Source organism: Amia ocellicauda, chromosome 11, assembly GCF_036373705.1.
Source record: "Amia ocellicauda isolate fAmiCal2 chromosome 11, fAmiCal2.hap1, whole genome shotgun sequence".
Lineage (NCBI taxonomy): Eukaryota > Metazoa > Chordata > Actinopteri > Amiiformes > Amiidae > Amia > Amia ocellicauda.
Window position 1 is genome coordinate 3,603,228 of NC_089860.1, and position 20,736 is coordinate 3,623,963.

At 38.0% G+C, this 20,736-nt stretch overlaps 2 protein-coding genes across 9 annotated transcripts in view; one reads left to right on the top strand and one right to left on the bottom strand.

Annotated features, from left to right (window-relative positions):
* Window positions 1–8,295, top strand: part of rufy1 (RUN and FYVE domain containing 1) — a 38,726-nt gene extending 30,431 nt beyond the window's left edge. The window contains exons 15-18 of the mRNA XM_066716389.1: window positions 4,024–4,118; window positions 4,289–4,337; window positions 4,766–4,843; window positions 5,738–8,295. Coding sequence (XP_066572486.1) covers window positions 4,024–4,118; window positions 4,289–4,337; window positions 4,766–4,843; window positions 5,738–5,881 — 366 coding nt within the window. The 3' untranslated portion in view covers window positions 5,882–8,295. The remainder of the gene's footprint in view (window positions 1–4,023; window positions 4,119–4,288; window positions 4,338–4,765; window positions 4,844–5,737) is intronic.
* LOC136762837 (heterogeneous nuclear ribonucleoprotein H) lies at window positions 7,652–20,157 on the bottom strand. Of its 8 annotated transcripts, none has more exons than XM_066716391.1 (13): window positions 20,026–20,157; window positions 18,241–18,356; window positions 17,591–17,746; window positions 17,153–17,296; window positions 16,334–16,472; window positions 14,392–14,570; window positions 13,942–14,016; window positions 13,586–13,698; window positions 12,073–12,208; window positions 11,709–11,792; window positions 10,856–10,954; window positions 9,404–9,640; window positions 8,318–8,441 (listed from the first exon to the last, which is right to left on the bottom strand). In XM_066716391.1, exons 2-12 carry the CDS (start codon window positions 18,323–18,325, stop codon window positions 9,432–9,434), a joined length of 1,419 nt encoding a protein of 472 aa, XP_066572488.1. In that variant the 5' UTR covers window positions 18,326–18,356; window positions 20,026–20,157; the 3' UTR covers window positions 8,318–8,441; window positions 9,404–9,431. The 8 variants fall into 8 exon arrangements, with proteins under 8 accessions (XP_066572493.1, XP_066572492.1, XP_066572491.1 ...); XM_066716392.1 differs by having other exon boundaries at window positions 10,865–10,954; window positions 13,933–14,016; XM_066716390.1 differs by having other exon boundaries at window positions 13,933–14,016.
* Window positions 20,158–20,736: the final 579 nt, after the last annotated feature.

Genomic DNA, 20,736 nt, shown 5'->3' on the forward strand with positions numbered 1-20,736 from the left:
TCAGATTCCAAACTCTCCACCATGGCCAAGACCAAAGAGCTGTCCAAGGATGTCAGGGACAAGATTGTAGACCTACACAAGGCTGGAATGGGCTACAAGACCATCGCCAAGCAGCTTGGTGAGAAGGTAACAACAGTTGGTGCGATTATTCGCAAATGGAAGAAACACAAAATAACTGTCAGTCTCCCTCGGTCTGGGGCTCCATGCAAGATCTCACCTCGTGGAGTTTCAATGATCATGAGAACGGTGAGGAATCAGCCCAGAACTACACGGGAGGATCTTGTTAATGATCTCAAGGCAGCTGGGACCATAGTCACCAAGAAAACAATTGGTAACACACTATGCCGTGAAGGACTGAAATCCTGCAGCGCCCGCAAGGTCCCCCTGCTCAAGAAAGCACATGTACAGGCCCGTCTGAAGTTTGCCAATGAACATCTGAATGATTCAGAGGAGAACTGGGTGAAAGTGTTGTGGTCAGATGAGACCAAAATCGAGCTCTTTGGCATCAACTCAACTCGCTGTGTTTGGAGGAGGAGGAATGACCCCAAGAACACCATCCCCACCGTCAAACATGGAGGTGGAAACATTATGCTTTGGGGGTGTTTATCTGCTAAGGGGACAGGACAACTGCACTGCATCAAAGGGACGATGGATGGGGCCATGTACTGTCAAATCTTGGGTGAGAACCTCCTTCCCTCAGCCAGGGCATTGAAAATGGGTCGTGGATGGGTATTCCAGCATGACAATGACCCAAAACACACAGCCAAGGCAACAAAGGAGTGGCTCAAGAAGATGCACATTAAGGTCCTGGAGTGGCCTAGCCAGTCTCCAGACCTTAATCCCATAGAAAATCTGTGGAGGGAGCTGAAGGTTCGAGTTGCCAAATGTCAGCCTCGAAACCTTAATGACTTGGAGAGGATCTGCAAAGAGGAGTGGGACAAAATCCCTCCTGAGATGTGTGCAAACCTGGTGGCCAACTACAAGAAACATCTGACCTCTGTGATTGCCAACAAGGATTTTGCCACCAAGTACTAAGTCGAAGGGGTCAAATACTTATTTCCCTCATTAACATGCAAATCAATGTATAACTGTTTTGAAATGCGTTTTTCTGGATTTTTTTGTTGTTATTCTGTCTCTCACTGTTAAAATACACCTACCATTAAAATTATAGACTGATCATTTCTTTGTCAGTGGGCAAACGTACAAAATCAGCAGGGGATCAAATACTTTTTTCCCTCACCGTAGTTAGTTTGTATGAAATCTGAATTGTCAGCACAATGGAACTCTTCCATTCTGTACTGTTTAGTTGAGTTGGATGCTCTTGTGCTAAGCGCTGGCAGCATGAAGGTCTTGGTGTCACACGATATGTATATGTTGTATATTGTTCAGCTCGGCTACTCTGTTGACTAGCCAGCTATGTATTATGTTGCTCCTATTGGATCAGGGGTCGCACAAGTGCTTGATTGAACCTGCGCTGATGTCAGGTTTTCTAGAACAGGAAGTGGGAAGGGACCTGTTCTGAGTGACGAGTGCAGGGGCCAATGGCAGCTTTGATAGAGTGACGTTTCGATCGGGTTCCTACGGAAGTGCGCAGAAACCCCTCCCCCTTGGGCAGTGCTTCCTTTTTCAGATAACCGGGGTTGCATACGCAACCTATCGTTTCTACACAATGCAGTGAATTTTGCTATTATTTTGTAAGCTTCAATAATTAATTTAAATGTGTGTGATGTATACTATGGTCAGTGACGGAAACATTGTGACATTCCAGATTGTGACAACTCTCTGTGTGAAGAATTGTCTTGAATGCCTTGAAGCCCAATTTCCATTTGTGTCCTCCGGTCCGTGTGTCCCTGCTGATCTGGAAAAGCTCCTCTGGTTTGATGTGGTCAATACCTTTCATGATTTTGAAGACTTGAATCATGTCCCAATGTAGTCTCCTCTGTTCCAGGGTGAAAAGGTTCAGTTCCCTCAGTCTCTCCAAGGAGGACATTCCCTTCAGACCTGGAATAAGTCTGGTTGCTCTCCTCTGAACTGCCTCTAGAGTAGCAATATCTTTCTTGAAGTGTGGAGCCCAGAACTATATACAGTATTCCAGACGAGCTCTAACTAGTGCATTGTACAGTCTTAACATTACTGCCCTTGTTCTAAATTCTACACTTTTGACAATATACCTTAACATTGTTTGCCTTTTTTATTGCTTCCCCACATTGTTTGAATGGGGAAAGTGATAAGTCCACATAAACTCCTAGATCTTTCTCATGTGTTACTTTTTCCAGTTCTGTTCCTCCCATAGTGTAATTATAGTGGATATTTTTGTTACCTGCATGTATTACCTTGCACTTGTCCACATTGAATTTCATCTGCCAGGTGTCGGCCCACAACTGAATATTATCCAAGTCCCTTTAAATAACCTGTGCTGCCAACATAGTATCTGCTGAGACACCTATTTTAGTATCATTTGCAAATTTGCAAGTTTGCTAACTATTCCAGGATCCACATCAAGAATATAGATTAGAAAAAGCAAAGGCCTTAATACTGATCCCTGTGGGACTCCACTAACAACCTCACTCCAATTAGAAGCAACTCTAAACAGTTTATTTCTGTTTCCCTCTTTGCTTTCCTGATTCCTCTTTGTAGTTCTATATACAGTTAGGTCCATAAATATTTGGACAGTGACACAATTGTCATAATTTTGGCTGTGTATGCCACCACAGTGCATTTGAAAGGAAACAATCAAGATGTGCTTTAAGTGTAGACTTTCATATTTATGCCCCAAGAACAAGCAGGAACTAAAGACAGCTGCAGTACAGGCCTGGCAGACCATCGCCATGGAAGAATCCCAGCATCTGGTGATATCTATGGGTTCCAGACTTCAGGCAGTCATTGATGGCAAAGGATTTGCAACCAAGTATTGAAACTCACAATTTACTTCATGATTATATTAGTTTGTCCAAATACTTTTGAGCCTCTAAAATTGGGGGAACACATATACAAATGGGTGTAATACTTAAAACACATCTTGGTTGTTTCCTTTCAAATCCATTGTCACAGTCCAAATATTTATGGACCTAACTGTATTATTTGTATATTGTTTAATTTCTATCCCTTTTGTATGTGCTATACAACATTTTCTTTCTCTTGATATTTTTTTGCATAATTTAATTAAACCATTTTGGCCAATATTTTTTGGTTGCTCAATTTGCCATGTTTTGGCCGCTAGAAGTGTGTTTTGGAAATATAACCATCCATTTTCGATTGAATCTGTGTCCAGTGTGCTGTATCCAAGTGCTGTCTCATACCTTCAAGGTTTGCTTTCTTAAAATTGTAGACCATGGTTTTAGTCCTTGTTTCTTGATAGTATGCCTCAAAGCTAACCATATTGTGATCACAGTTCACCATTGGTTGTCTAACTAGTGTCCCTCTTGACTATATCTTGGTCATTTGAAAAGATCAAGTTCAATGCATGCAGTCTTTCTGGTTGGTTCCCTGACAAATTGAGTTAGAAAGCAGTCATTTACCATCTCAACCATTTTTATTTCTGCTTCTGTAGTTCCAACAGTTTTTTTCTCAGTCTATGTTTGGGAAATTGAAATCCCCCATTATAACAGCCACATCCTTGCTACATGCAGTCCTGATTACATTGTACAATGCAACATCTTTCTGAATATCTGATATTCCAAATTTGGGTGGTCTGTAACACATTCCTACCACTAATCCTACAGATCTTGTATTCCAAAGTTTAACCCACAATGATTCTATTTCATTAGTATGATCTAGTTTGAGTTATTCTGCCTCAATGTCATTTCTGACATATGCTATCCCACCACCTCTTTGATTATGTCTCTCTCCTAAACAGTGTGTATCCTTTCAACTTGTATTCATCACCCTCTCACTGAGTCATATTAGTCAGTTCCTAGTTGTGTAGCACCTTCCAAATGGGATTCTAATGAAAGGCTGACCTGAGTGCAGTGTGTGAGGGGTGGCAGGATGCTGGTGTTAATGCAGGCAGTGTGCTATGTGTAGGAGCTCCTGGACCTGAAAGATGAGAAAAAGCTGCTTCAGAGGACATGTGAGGAGCAAGAGCAAGCCCTGCAGGAGATGGGCCTCCACCTTAGCCAGTGAGTAACCTTCTCCATTCCTTTTCTCCCCTGTGGTCTCTTCCACCATGCTCTCTCCCCCACCTTTTCACTCCCAGTCTGCTCTTCCCATGTCTCACCCCAACACTTTGAACCTCTGAGACCTGGGCCCAACTCAGACTACACTTCACAAGCCAAATCCTCTCTTATAGGTCTAAACTGAAGATGGAAGATTTCAAAGAAGTCAACAAAGCACTTAAGGTATGTATGCTTTTAGCATATCAAGACAGAAAACATGAAAAATCTAAATTAGAATTATATGTATTTATGATTTTTTATATTTTTTGTATTAATAACTCCGACATAAAAGGAAGCAGGTGTCACCAGAGATTCTGACTTCAGCTCTTTTCCTCACATTCTTGAGGATGCAGTGCTGTGTTGACCTGGGAATTGGCCAGTCAAAATCAAGGAGAAAAGAGTTTATTCTCTACCTGATCTAAGCTGAGACACACTCACAGGCACCACCACTCTTGTCTTTGTTTGTTGGTCTGCCCTTACAATAGATAACTTGATGCTTTGAATAGGCCAAACAACAAGATTCTAAGCTCAGGTTTCAGATGTGACAAGTCTCCTGGTCAAGTGTCGTTGGTCAGACATGTCAGTATAATTGCAATTACTTTATTGACCAGGGACATGCATGGCTGAAGGACGATGAAGCCACCCAGTGCAAACAGTGCCAAAAGGAGTTCTCCATCGCACGCAGAAAAGTAAGTCTCTCTCTCTCCATCCTTAGGCTTATCAACAAAGTGTATAAATTCTACAGGTATCTCACTTTTTCATCACCCAGATTTCTGCCATTTGTTTAGACAGGAGAGGGGTAGTTTAGGTTTGACATGACATGTAAGTAAGATTGATCTCCTACCATTTGTGGAAATCTGCTGATCTACATGCCAGAAAGATTGAAGTGTAATGGTGTAAAAAGCTCTACAAACTCCATGATACAAAGGAGCATAAGGTGTCATACCTGGATTGCAGCATGATTTAGATATGATTCAAGGAATTGGAGTCCTCTTGCCTTGTACTAGAAATAAGACTTCTGATGATTGATTGATAAGGTACATGAAAAGTAGAAAGGGAGTGATGTGGAATATTTTCCTGGATGGAGACGGACCATTTCTTAAAAATCTGTAAATTGAAGTAGTCTTGTATGCTGGTTGAGATTCTATTGGGTGCAAAATGTGGAAGCTTTATTGCAAACTTAATAAGGTGGGAAATGACTCTTTTGGTTACAATGATCAATGCATTTTTTCAAAGATTAAACATTATAAACATTTAAAATTAATTGTGATGTATACACAATATGATACTAACCACAAATAGGCCTGGACCAAATCAAAACTTAGACCTACCCGTGAGTTATACATTTCAAACATGCACCCAGTCGCAGTTTGTTTAACTCCAAGTCGACTTCAGGCTTCTTACAATTTTAATATAGGTGGGTAGTTACTAATATGCTATTCATAAGTGGTACATTTTTATTTGGACCAGGTCTTAGATATCAGTGTAATTTAGAGAGAACAATAAATTGGAGTCTGCTGAATAGATTAAAAGTTTTTATTTTAATTAATCTAATTCCTTATCTGAAATGTTTTTGCCTCCAGCATCACTGCCGTAACTGTGGAGACATCTACTGTAACAACTGTTCAAGCAACGAGCTGGCACTGCCGTCCTACCCCAAACCAGTGCGAGTCTGTGACACCTGCCACACATTACTGCTGCAGAGGTGCTCCTCCACTGGCTCCTGACTCCCTAATACACAGCACCTACACCCACAGACAACAATCTCCCACCCACTTGCAGACGGCAACACAAACAAATGGCACCCAAATTGGCAGACACAGAGAACACACCCATAGACAACACACACCCAATACATCTTCAATTACACCAACCAGGCAGGCAAAGGGATCTTGTTTTTTCCAGACTTGTGAAATGTACAAGTGGAATTATGTATTTGTTGTGGATACATATGTGGTTTATGTATCAATTTATTTTTATTTATTTATCTTTGGAAGGGGTGGGGGTTGGGCTTACACTTGGTCAAAAGTAATTTGAAGACTGGTATTCTAATTTCTGCTTAGCAGTGATCTAATTTTATTTAGTCATACTTTATATAGGAACATTATGCACAATGGTCACTTCAGTGTCTGTGCTTCCCTTATAGCTCACTTTAATTTTCTAAATAGCTATAGAATATTTCAGCCGTCCATTTTACACACTGCACTGTGTATTATGAATGTGTTGTCATTTGGGAGTGGAGCTTGAAGACTGTTAAAGATAAAGCCCATCACTAATGTAGTTACTGTGCCTTCACTTAAGTCAAGCTCTATCAGAAATCATGTTTTTAGTTGTTTAATACGGAATATTTTTTGGCAGTCAATTGCTTTGTTTAAGTTACTACATGGATAGTGGATCATTTACAGATCAATCTAAAATCTACAGTTTTTGTAGTACATTCCTCCTTCATTGTACCAAATCTTTAGACAGTGAAATTTACAGCAAGCAGGAGCTACAGAGCTTTGAATCTGTCCCAGAGAGGAAAATTGCAATGTTCAAGGATGGTGTAAGTGAACTTAGTGGAACTGTATAAAGATTATTGAAAGCATTTTATTCTAGTAAAAGTACTACCTTTGACAGCATCAAAGTTTTAAATCCTGCTTAAAAAAAAAACTATAGTAGTCTTTCATTCAGTTATTGCATGAAATAGTTACTGCTTTGCAGTGTGGTAAAGCAGCAAGATGTGCTATAAATGAATGTACTTGGTTGTGGATCAAGTCAATAGACGTGAATCTTGTTTGGCTACACTGAAAACATTAACCTTTATACACTCTAAACACACTCCCACTTGCCCCATATCAAACACTACTCCAACCTTAATTATAATTAGGGAGCCAATATCCCAAGCAATTGATTTGCTACAGAATTTCAATTTGTGGTGGCTATTTTTATTTTGGTGGAATATTTGGTATAGACCTAATGTCTTAGAATGAGATAAGGAACATATGAGATGCTAGATTTGTATTTTATGCTATTAAACTATTTCCCCCCTCCTCCTGTAATGTTTAAACCAATTTTATACTCTTATTGTCCACTTGGTATTGATTAATAAGTACTTAAATGTTAACTTCCACAATAATGGAGTTATATACTTCAGTCCTTGTTGCTCTGGTTTCAGTCAAGCCTAAAAACCCAAGTAATTTTGCTTTGTTTTAAAAGAAAGTCTAATGATCAAGAGGCAACCATACCTCCAATAAAGGTATAAACAGTCTAAATGTCTATAAATGTAAATAACTTACTTTTTTCCTGGATCAAGCTTGTTTGAGAATTCCAATATTTAAGATTCTTAAATGTTAGGAATGCTTTGACTAATTTTTCTACATAGATGTTTTATAATCAGATTGAGGTACTTGTACATAATTTAATAAAAGTTCAGACTTGTTACATAAAGGCATTGTTTTAAGGTATGAAAGACATGGCTACGAACAGAAGCTAAATGAAAAGATTCCATTCCAATGTTAACCACAGTGTAACAAGTTTATTTACTTGCGCAATACATAAATCACAAACAAAAACAAAAATCACAATGCAGTAGTGAAATCTTACTTCCATCACAAAAGAAAAAGGTTTAAAATGTAGCCTTGTATTGCATCTTAATGTAAGTTTCCACTAAATTTAAAAAAAAGCAACTCAAACATGCTCTTCGACAGAATATAAAAACCCAGGTTCACAACAATTCAAGGTTTTAAACCTCAAGGAAATGGCTGGAACTCCTTGCAGCTTCAAAACTGAAAACAGCAGTCATCTCTTCACCATATTTACAAAAGCATGTTGGTTCATGCATTCAAAAATGTAAGGAACAAATTCTTAAAACTTTCACTCTAGACCCTGGATTGGGCCTTTTATTTAATTATGGCAAATTCTCTCTAGAAACTGAAAGTACATACAAACATAAGTGAAGACCAGGAAATTTAAATTTTGTACACAGGTCTGCAGGTCACATCTAAGGGTGTCTCTGTCTAGACCATCTTCCACCATGGAAAGTACATGTAAATGATTTGACAACCCTGATTCCACATACAGTAAGCAAACTTTTTTTTTTTACTGCAGATCAAAAGTCCCATTTTAAGTAGAAAATATTTTTTATACAGAACCCACACTTGCTACCCCCCTCCCCCCCACCACAAAATTACATTCCCCATCCTCCACTCATATTCATGCTGTTTGACATTCCCCCCATTCCATTCATTCCGATGGAGCCACGACTTCCACTTCCATAGTAGCTGCTGTTCATCCCGCTTTGATTACCTGACAGGAGGGAAGAATAGAAACTTTAATACGTTTAAGGTCATGGTATCTTAATCATCAGTTCACATTCAGAAGATGCATTCAAACATATCCACTGATTCTACCACATAACAATGCATTACATAATCTGGGGGGGCATGGGTGGGGTGGGGGGGAGGGGGAGGACAAAATTCAATAAAGTCAGGAAAATCTCAAATCTTTGGTCCTATTAAAATATTTCACTTTTCCAGTTCATAACTGGGACAACTTGTGCAATATTTAAATTAACATCTACCCATATGCAAAGTGAAGTCTAGTATGACTGCACATAATATCCATGAAGCTGAATTATTAATCTTGCAGGAATTAACAGGATTTATGCAGCTATGTGCTTTGAATATCCCAGCTACAGAATCTTTCTGCAGACCTTGTTTTACTTTTTTTGAAAAATTAGAGTAGACATGTAATCTGAAATTGACAGGACAAATGCATTAGGGCAGGGCTGCACAACTCCCATCTTTGAGTACCACAGGCTCTTCTAGTTTTTTTTAAATAAAGCAAGTTGCTTAATTGGATTGTTCCCCAATGCATTTAGTTACTGATTTTGAAAGATCTAGGACTGCAACACTTGCAGACAGGAGGGGTGCAACCCATCAGCTGCTTTAGATTGTTAAACAAATTGTGACAGCTTCATATCTCTCTCAGGGCTGTACATTGTTTCCCCCCCATTGTAAAACAGGGTAATTGTTTATTCTGCATAAGAGGAAGAAAAAAAAAAAATCATTCCAGCAGAAGGTAACTATAACCAGGAGAAATAAACAAAAACAGGGAAAAGCATTCACTTTTAAATCAGATTTAAATGAAAAAGAAATGCAGTTATGGCAAAACTAAAAACAAAGACACCTAAAAATGTTGTAAAAAGCACACATTTATTTAAGGGGGCTGAAAACTCCCATATAAACGAGCAATGGGAAAACACTTGCCGTCTGAGGTAATGGTGCAGTTCTGCTCTTAGATATGGGAAGGGCGTTTTTGTGCAATCACAGTAATAGGATGTTGGATTTGAGTCGTCCCCGGATTTGCTTCTTGCAATGTGTTTGTTCCGGCTGACGTTAGGATAGCGGACCAATCATGTTGTTGTGGATTTGCCAGCCAATAGCTTTCGACGGAAGGTTCATTTTTATGGCACGCTACATCATAGATATGTTTAATGTCCAGGCCTGCATTTGAGAGAAGTTGCAAAGCGGTAGCACAGAAGGAAAGATGTGTACCTTTGACTAAAATAACTTTAATCCATTTAGATGCACATGGCCATACACACCAAACATGCACAAGCTTGTGCTCAATGTGTATTGCTCCATATTCACTGGAGTAGTTTCTATAACTAGGCTTGGAAGGATACGATCATCCATAGTGTTATTACAGTGCACACAAATGAACAAATTATCAAATTCAAAAGAAATCATAATTTATTTTTTTAAACATATAGCTTAGTCCAACATTACTGTGTAAAAAACAAAAACAGCCTAACCAAGGGGGTTAAAAGAAAGGAAAAACTAACCGATGCCTCAACTATATTGTACGGTACAATTATCAGATTACTTCAGATGCCACAAATTTTAAATCCAAGTTCAGTTTCCTTGTGCAAAACCTTAGTAAATCTTGTCCAATGCTATTAAATTAATGGTGATGTCATAATGCCACTATGATGCAATTCATTAAAATGATAGATTTCTCTGAAAAGTAGTGCAGCAACAGTGGAATTTGGAAGTTTTATTCCAAATTTGGACCATAAAAAGTTCCACAGGGCTATAGTTGGGAAACAGATGCATGAAAATTAACTGTGGTAAAAATTTATTAATAATAATTAAAAAAAAAAAAACTGAAATTCCACCATTTGAAATTACAATAGTGTTTTTATAAATTTGGCAAGATGCCCTTACTGAAGATTTTGAAAAATAAGTTTGTCTGACTGCACCAATAACATCTTTAAAAACTAAATGTATACATTGATCGCCAATAAAAATAAAAATCGAATTCTGCCAAGCCTATTTATAACTAAGTACTCATTAGCATCTGTACATAACTGGAATAACCTTTCCAAGCTTTACAGGTGCAGGTGCATACTAAATCAGAAGAACTAACTGGCAAGTGGGCAGGCACTGGGCTTTTTAATTGACAGTGGTACCACCTTACAGAATATGCGTTAAAGCTAACTTGCAAATATTGAGGTTTGGATGGGGTGGGGGGGGAGGGTGGGGGTTGTTACAAACAGTTCAAACGCTGGATAAAAAAATAAAACAAAATGGTTGTCTATTAAAAGCATACTCCTATACATCTCCATTATTTGCTCTCAATTTCGTGCTTATATGAAAGCAGTACGTTTCTAACTGGACCCAATGCCCACCCCGAAGAGTAAAAGAGCTGACACTCACTGTACTCACCGTAGCCGCCCAGACTGGTTTGGTTGCTGTAGCCCCCTGTGTACCCACCACCCATCTGCTGGTTACTGGGGCCATAAGTAGACTGGTTTGCTGCAGAGAACAAATACTGTTAACACTACTAGTAACAGCACTAAAGGCAAGAGCAAGCAAACATTACTAAAGCTAGTTCAATCCTGTTCTGCATTAAGTGAATAAAGGGGACAACTCGGGGAGAGGGAAGACAAAAAGTATAGCATTCTAAGACTAGGATTCCCTGTGGGGAAGCATGCGATTAGAGTGGTGCCACTGTAGGGGGGACTCAAGCTTGGCCAGGCCTGTCCTGAATTACCACACAACAGCAACCCCTGTGGGTAAAAAGGCAGGTACTTGAGTGTCACAAGTTCTATTGGACAGATCTGCATTTGGGTGGTGGGACTTCTCACGTGAAAAGTCATAGATGGCATTATTGTTTTTGAAGATTAATGTATTTTTCCTGTAAGAAGCACTAGGTTTGTAGTGCAAAGAAGCACCAGTGTCTCAGGGATAAGTATTATACAGATTTGATTAAAAGGAGAAAAATCAGCAGACCTACACAGTCTAAACATGGTTAAAACCAAGAAAACATCGCTTAACTACATTTTTGGTTTACTTAAAATAACCTTTTCTCTGAATCAATGTGGCAAGGGCTTTATATTTAGGATTCAGTAAGACAACCCATTTAAGTGTACAGTGTGTACGAGTTCACAGAAAACAGGCTATACACTCAAATAGGTCACAATGTGTAGTGTACTTATTCGCCTTGGTTTTATTTATTTTTTTCACCTGCATTCATTATACTTCTAGCGAATTCATGCTTTAAACTTACCCATTGCCCCCATCATTTGGTTTCCATACGCCCCATTGTTCCCTCCTGCAGTTGAATTCAGGAACAGTTCTACATATCGGTGTTCTGAAATGAGAAGGGAGATACTGAGAACCAAGTGGAATCCATGCACCTGCAAAGCTAAACACTCCAACCAGCAAGAATGTGGAACATCTCATTTTTATGTAATCTGACAGAAGAGCTACAGATATTTTAGAAAAACATCTGCTTGAATCGGAGGCTCTTTATTGAAGTTGCTTCATAAAAAAAATAAGGAATGAAGTTTGTAGATCTTATTAATCTATTTTCTTTGACAAACCTTTGGGACACAGTGGCAGATGACACCTGAAAGATGCACAATACTTACGCATGTTTGCTTTGTCTTTCGACATGGCCGCCACGGCATCCTCGTGTGTTGCAAACTCTACATCAGCTTCTCCAGTCACTCTGCCATCTGGACCAATCTCTATGTGAACTCGCACTGGGTTCAATGGAGAAAAAAACTGGAAAGGAGAGAAAGATGTCAGGTTGTTGCCAGTATTGAAGATTGCTTTCCATGCTTTAAAGTATGGACTACAACTCTTCTTAAATGTGAACACTTGCCTTAATCTGCTTTGTGCATGGAACAGAAAATTCTACTGCAGCCTTTTGGGAATCTGAGGAATTTCTGCTCCTGCCAGGATTTATGTCCTTAACACTATATGGTTATAACATTTTACAAAACCTTATCTGCTTACATTTTATTCTGCAGTTTTGTTCACAGCAAAACTTTACAAGCAGCCCTCATAATACCTTATATTAGGATTTATGCTTAGTTTTGTCCTGAAAAATTGTAGTATTAACTAGCTTCTCGTTCTTCTCCAAACTACAATACATCCTTGGATTAACTGACTGGAATTATTTGAGTTTAATTTACTGAGTTTTAGAGTCTTGATTTTAAAGGACAATTTGACTGCCACAAAGCTTACAATAAGTACTAGATTGCACAAATTCTCCCACATTGAGCACAGTACAAATACACATACACACAGATGCATTTCACTTCCAAGGTGTGCACATCAGAATTAATTAGTAGATTTCATGTACAATGGGGGGGCTGACAGTATTTTGTCCTCGGTCCTGGGGGGGGGGGGGGGGGGGAAACTGATGGAGGGTGCAATCGACTGGTAGCTCGCAATTGACCAGTTTGGTCTAGAGCAGTGGTTCTCAAACCTGTCCTGGAGTACCACCTTTCCCTGCCAGTTTTTGTTCCAACCAAATTACTCAATTACTTAAGTGAACCCTTAATTCAAGCAATTTGATTACATTTGACTAAACTGTGTAACTGATCAAGTTGGTTCCTCAATATTTTCTTTATACAATTATATACTTAAAACCCCTGCCATTAAAAAATATTAAAGGCTCCAATTTAGGAAATTTGTTCAAATAAGGGTTCAATTAAGTAATTGAGAGCTCAGTTGAAACAACAACCAACAGGGTTGGTGGTACTCCAGGACAGGTGTGAGAACCATTTGTCTAGAGGGAATTAAACTGAAATGTTGAATCAAATGGAATTGTCCCCAAACATGAATTTAAGAATGTTTTTATGCTAATCCTATAGCACAAGTATTCAGTGAAAGTGGATGTGTGAACTACTGCAAACTTTAATAGCAAACTATTTCCATTTTGCTTTTCAAATCACAGCACTTGCACAATTCCCCAGAGTGAATCTGCAATGTCTCTTAATTGTTTGACTAGAATCCCAATTCTAAATCTTTAAAGTTGAGAATTAATTCACCGCATCAGATGAATATCCAGAGCTTAATTTCATAATTGCAGAATACATAATATGCATCACAAATGGCTCAGCACTGATTTGTATTTAGCAGGAACAAACTTACATTGTAAATGTCCGTCTCTGTGGCCCTGTAGGGCAGCCCCCTCATATGCACACAATGTCCAGTAGTGCTCTGAAAAGTGGAACTGCCATCTCCATAGCGGCCATCTGACACTCCTAATGGGAAGAAAGGAAAAAGATTGTTGCATTAAATGCCCAGTCCCACCTCCCCTTCAAAAGGTTAACTAGAAAGAACCTCTCTTGTACTCCTAAAAGCCTTCTGCCTAATATCCCCTATCATTGAAATAAAATAAAAACCTAATTGTCTCAGCAGATTTAAGTCGGATTATTTTAGTCTGTTCTATTAGTGGTAACCAAAGGCATGAATATAATAAAAAAGATTTAACATGCCTTCAGTACCTCGTCCAAACCGCTGGTCGGAGCCATAACCATAGCCATCACTGTATCCATTGTAGTCATCATAACTACCATAGCCTGAAAAACAAGAGTGATCAGCTTTATATATATATTATATATATATATATATAAAAAAACTGGTCTAAACACCAGTCCTGAAACACTTGCACCAGTAATGTTAGCATTACAAACAGGCATAGACGCCTTTAAAGCAAATGTTTAGCCGATCCAATTCTAAGCACCTACGACTGACAACTGTCAACCAAAAAAAGGCTACCCAAGCCTTTCAGCATTTTGAGATGGAACGAGCAAACGTCCTTTCAATGCTGAAAAATAACCTGCACTTCTAAGCTAGCCACAATGTTCATAAACCACTACTCTTGGATGGAGACCCTAAAACTGAAGCGGGGCCACTCTGAAGGTTTTAAAGTGTCGCTGGAGCCAAACACCTACCGCCTCCGTATCCTCCACGGCGCAGCCTGTCGTAAGAGCCACCACGCCCCATGTTGTTGTATCCCCTTCCACCGCCTGGTCTGTCATAGGGCCCCGGGCGCTGCATGCCCATGGCCTTCCGGGGCGGCTCATAATGGGTACGCACCTCTGCCCGGCTACTCTTGAAAATCTCAATATACCTAAGATTGTATACAATAAATTAGGGGCAATGTACCAACAAGCAACAGCCATTTTGCACATTCAGGTCACAAACTTCCAATTTAAATTTGATTTCCCTCCAATGCCAAGATTTAACAGGTCAATAAAAGGTAACTAACAGCATAACAGTTCCTATTCTCACAGCCTTCTAAGAAAAGCTGCAAAAATCCTTTCAGCTAAAATTGAAAGGTCCTTTAAAAAAAAAAAAAAAAAAACCTGATTAAATGTTTTTCCCCAAAGACAGCTAGATTTCAAAAACAAATGTTGACATTAAATTGACATTTCATTTGTTTTGAAAAAAATGTTTTAATATAAACAAGAAAATAACTTTTCTTATGGTTACCTGGAAGACCTAAGCAACAACTTTGCATCTTATGTTATTGCCATACTCCCTTAGAGATTCTGTATTTATAACCTACACTTCATTCAACCAGTAAAAAGACATCTGCTTTACCAGGTGCAGTACACTTTTACCCAGTCTACAGATTACCTCTAGTTGCAGAATCCAAGTTGTCCCCTTGCTTGATGTGGCACTCACTGATAAATTGTATGTCCATGAAAAACATTCAGTTCATAAAAGTGCTGAGCGACCAGATTTAATGGTTACAAGTAAAATAAAATTGCTTCAGGACTTCCAACATAAGGAACTTTCACCATCTACAATTATTCATGCAGTGCTACATTTCATTTGTCTTTTTTTTATATTAAAAGTGAATATTGCAGAGAAATGGCTACTTCTGTAATGTTTATACCATTTATACTCAAACAGTAGTTCAGGAAAACGGCAATCTCATTTAAACGGTTATCAGACTGACCTCTTTAGATTATCCTGCACATTGTTTGATTCCCATTGGGTTCTTATAAACTAATTTAGGTTGCCTCTCCTCCATTCACTCAGACAAATGAAATCACAAGATCAAATAAACTTAAAATAGAAACAATTGGAAACAGCATTGAACCCTTTCAAATTTAACAAACTAACTGCAAAGTCATTCTTCATTTAGCTCTTGCAAAACATTGTAGTTCTCCGTGCCCGACTTCTTTCGGCAAATCTGGTAAAAACATCATCTGAACAATGCATTTATTTTTTTTAATGTGGTATGAATATAAAAGTACAAATATTTGCAATATTTAAATTCAATATACAAGACAAATGTAGCACTACCTGAATAACTATAGATGTAGAATAACTGGAAAAACATTTGAATAACAAAACCTTAATTACTAAAATAAAAAGCAGCAGAGTGCAGATTTAACACTAAAATACCAGGAATACTCCTCTCTAATTTTGGCAAGTTCCTCACACATGGGTATCGATAAATGTTTCACTGCCATCTTAAGAAATCTGGGGCGTTAAGCAACATGTGTTGCAAAGATAACTCCGAGCAAAAATTCACCATATGGGAGAGACAAAAAAAAAAAAAAAAAACTAAGACATGCTTAAAATGTCAGGTTTTTAATTCATCGCTCAGCACTAATTAAAGCAAATTAAGTATGGCTTTTTTTTTTTAATGCATATATATATATATATATATATATACATACATACACACATACATATACACACACACATATACATATATATATAGCTTTCTCCCACAAAAGGTTGTGAATGTCTCTTCTTCTGTGTATGGTGTGTGTGTGTGTGTGTGTGTGTGTGTGTGTGTGTATATATGTATGTTCCAGTAATTTTAAATGTATACCATAAGAAAAGCGACTTAGCCAGCCAACCATCCATCCCCACCTGTGCCCTATTCTTTCCTTGTGTTTCTTTAGAGCCTTTTCAGCTATATCCTGTGAAGCAAACTGCACGAAGGCCTCCCCCGTACTCCTCCCCTGGAAGTCCACCGGCAATGTTATCCCATTTGGCACGATTTCCAACCCTTCAACCCAAGGACAAATAACCCCAGCAGGGGACATATTAAATCACATGCCCAATCACAACGTTTACTTTATGCATCATACATACCAGACGTTCTGACGTTTACTGCATTGGGACATAACGAAAATGGTGTACAGGAAAAGCCCACATGGAATATTGGGAGCAAATGGAAGAACATTTGATATGGGTCCTCATTTACACCCCCCCCGACTGGTGGTTTGAGATGACGCCCGGCTTTACATTTATGTTAGTTTATATAACAAAAGGGATCCAAAGTCTAAAGAAATTCAGCTGCTATATTTGGTTTAAGTAGTAACTAACTGCTGTGAATAAAGTGGATCAGAGACAGTTCAATATATAAAAGCCAAAAGAAAATAACCAGAGCAACTCATCAGAAAAGATGACAAATGGAAGCACTGGAATTGCTTAAGTCTTTCAAGGACTCTGTTGTTCACCTCAAGTCTAAGAATGCTATATTCAAATGTGATTAAGATCTAAATTAACAGCTCCAGTATAATGGGGGGGTTTAAAAGAATGATGCGTTTTACATAAGTAGACGTTTTCCCATTAGAAATAGACAAATTATAAACTACATGCAATATTATACCCTGCACAAAAAGAAAACCCTTACAACATACAAGAGGTTGTTAGTGTATAGAAATACACTGTTTTTAAACATACCTGAGAAAAACTGGACTATTTCTTCTTTGCTGCAGCCAAAGGGAAGACCTCGGAGTCGGACCAAGCCATCTCCAGAAGACTCAGGGCAGTTGGGACCAGTGTGTTTCAGAACCCAATCCATTTCAACATTGTTTGATTTGAAAACTAAGAAAAGGATAATGGCATAGTGTTTCAATGTATTGTAAACTATCTTGTTTAAAATTTTCAATATTTGGATTATGCATTCCTATGAATGCCTTTGGATTGTTCTCTATGACTCTATAGAGAAAAAAAGGAAACTAAATACAAGTGCTTAGAATTGTCTTAGGAGGGGAAAAATTAACTAACCCTGTCATACAAGTTATAGTGGCCCCATAGTGGAAACTTAGTTTGACCAGTATTTAAATTTTTAAACAACTTTTAATTATGCCTAAAACCGGTTAATATGTTGGCACATACCTTCAACATATCTGTGTCCCATAGTCTCCCGATCTTTCTTAACAGCAATTTTCAAATCCTCTTCAGTTTCCAGTTCTACAAATGCTTCGCCACTAGGCCTGCCTTCTCTGGTGTAGGTGAAGTGGATGCTGGTTGCATCATTTGCAATTTTACAATCTAAAAAAACAAAAAATGCACATCTAGCATCGAGAAAAACAATGGTTCCACTTTCTCATGCTGGAACATAGGGCTGGGCAGTATACCGTAAATTATAAGGAAACGTAACTTGGAAGGTTATTTGTAATTGACTCCTTTAGCTGTCAGCTGTGTCCTATTTTTGCTTTACAAACTGTATAAAATGGCCATTAAAACTAGTTTATTTTGTGGCCATTCTATGGTCATGAAATGGTCTAAATATATTTATATCTTTTTGTTGTAAAAATCAAATGTCATACTGTCAAATTTGACAAATACCTTGAGATGATATTTTGGCCATATCGCCCTGGAACATACTGAAACAAATACAAAATCTCTACAGTTAATCTTTATGCTTTAAAACGTTATTTGCTACAAACCATTTCCTTTATTAAATCGTTTAATAATGCATTTGTCTAAATTTTACTTCTATTCCTTTACATACATAGACTGTACAATGACGCAGAAAATCCTACCCGAGAAGAACCTCTGGACTTCATCCACTGAGCAGGACCAGGGCAGTCCTCTGACACGCACCACGAATCCCTCACCTTCGGACATGGTTTACTCTACAGATGCTGTATTTGCAATACTGTGCAAAAAATAACACATGAGGTTTGTTAAAATAAAATTATAGTAATTTTCGGTCTTTTTAATACTCATAGAAATGTATAACAAAACAAGGAATGCATTTCAAAATATACTAGTGTATTATTAATATTGTTTTGCCTAAACCAGGTATTAAAATAAGGATGATATTCAATTATACCCACTCAGACAAAACATTTACTTTCAAAATGAGTTAAGGTGCACATAATACACCACTATAGCGAACCTCCTTCACATCCATCATGTTGCTGCTACTTTCTCAAAGAAAACAATAAGTGGATTCTACCAAGTTTCTAAACTGTCTGATGCAGTTACAGTATTATCTTTCATTCCGCTTCATAGCTTTTTACTTTCGGCTGTATGTGATTGTTCCATAAAGTAATTATACTGAATTTAAATCCCAGACCTCCAGAAAAATTGTTAAATAAGAACATAAAGTTTACAAACGAGAGAAGGCCATTCGCCCCATCGTGCTCGTTTGGTGTCCATTAATAACCAAGTGATCCAAGGATCCTATCCAGTCAATTTTTAAATGTTCCTAGCTACATTTAAGAACATTTACTGCAGTAAAACTAGATTTTAGCAAAGTTAAAAAGTAAACCCTGTATTATACAGTATGTATTTTTTGGAAAAGGACTCGTTTCGAAATATGGGTCGGGGGGGAAAAACCGCAGCACCGGCTCATTACCTTCAAACCGGCTTTACACAAGACGACTTTACAGGCAACACATCGAGTGTTTAAATGTGACACTAAACTCAAATACCTATACATTTTTTATTATTATTACACCAAGCAGATAAAGAACGGAATATTGACGTAAATGTAATTTAATTTAATTGGGGTTAGTTTGTTTCAAATACCCAAACAACTGGTATAAATACGACGGCAACCTAGGCCTCAAAGCCAAGAGTAAGTGAGGTTGGGGGATGGGGGATTTCGGGGACAATTTTGGTTTGATTTATTTTAAAATACCGAATAGAAGTTTCCAGTCTGATGTGACCACAGGCCCGTCGGGTTTGAAGTTTAAAGCCGGAATCTTATTTAATCACAATAAGGGCCGACCGCTGCGTACGGTCACATTTATGTGCGAAAGTTAATGGCAGGCCTGGTGAATAATGATAAAATAAAAATCATATTCTTGCGAACTTAAAGTGTTCTAAAATAACGGTTTTTAAAAAAAAAACTTTTGTAAACAAAGGAAAATAAGTAATTTTAGATCTATCGAGTTTCTACTATGTGTTCCATTTGGTTTCAGCGCCAATGTTTCACTGCCGACATTTTAGGTAGCTAGCTAACCGCAACTTTTGCCCCCTATAACTAGGACATGTATTCTGTTCATTATCCCAATATTTTCAAAACCATCTGCCCGTATAACAACAATTTACGTCTATTTAACACATTTCATAATCTTAATAGATTATTATGATTTAACAGCGCAAATCCACACCAAGGCAAAAGCCGGGCTCTGTCACTTCCTCGCTTTAAGCGACGCGGACAATAGATATTTCAGGCCTCCGCTAAAACGACGGGGAAAACACGTATGGAATAATACATTTAAAAAAAGCGAAATTGCTTCTTAAACCGTAATAACGCAAACTTACCTTTTGCAATAAAGTAAACTGAAAATAGTATTATTTATGTATTTCCTTACCTTACTTTCCCAAGACTTTCGCTTCAACCTTCCTCTGGCTTCTACAGCGTGGCGAAAGCTCACTGTTACAACGCGCTTGCGCTATACCCTATCGGCTCTAGAGGCCGATCCCCTCTACGCAGGCGCAATAAGTCTAGTAGCACGGAATTTACGTTCAGATAAAAAAAACAAAAAGACGTTAGACGTCAACGTGTCATAAAACGTGGTGTTCCAATGTCTTTGAAATCACTAGTTATTAATTTATTCAGCTATTCGTTTAATACCTTGTAAATACCAAATGTATTTAACGAATAATTATATATGTTTACTACCGCTACAATACATAATATATATATATAGGAGTCTTTATCATTAGTGCAGATGCGCAATATAACAAAGTATGGCTGAAGTTAGTGCGACAATACCAATACCGGCAGACAAGTATGGAACACATGGAAATTAAACAATGCAGTACAAGAATGATTAGTGCTTGGGAAACAAATGCTATCCAAGTCATCTGCAACATATAGTCTACATAGATTTCAAAATACTTAAAACATCCATACACGAAACACAAGACCACAACGGGATGTTTCACTTTAAAATGTAGAGGTTCGTTTACATTCATATTTATTTGAACAAAATGTTTGCATTACAATAGACCACAAAACTTGTTTGAAATAGCTAACTTCATAGGTTATATGTTTCAATAAGCTATATAGGCAATATTTC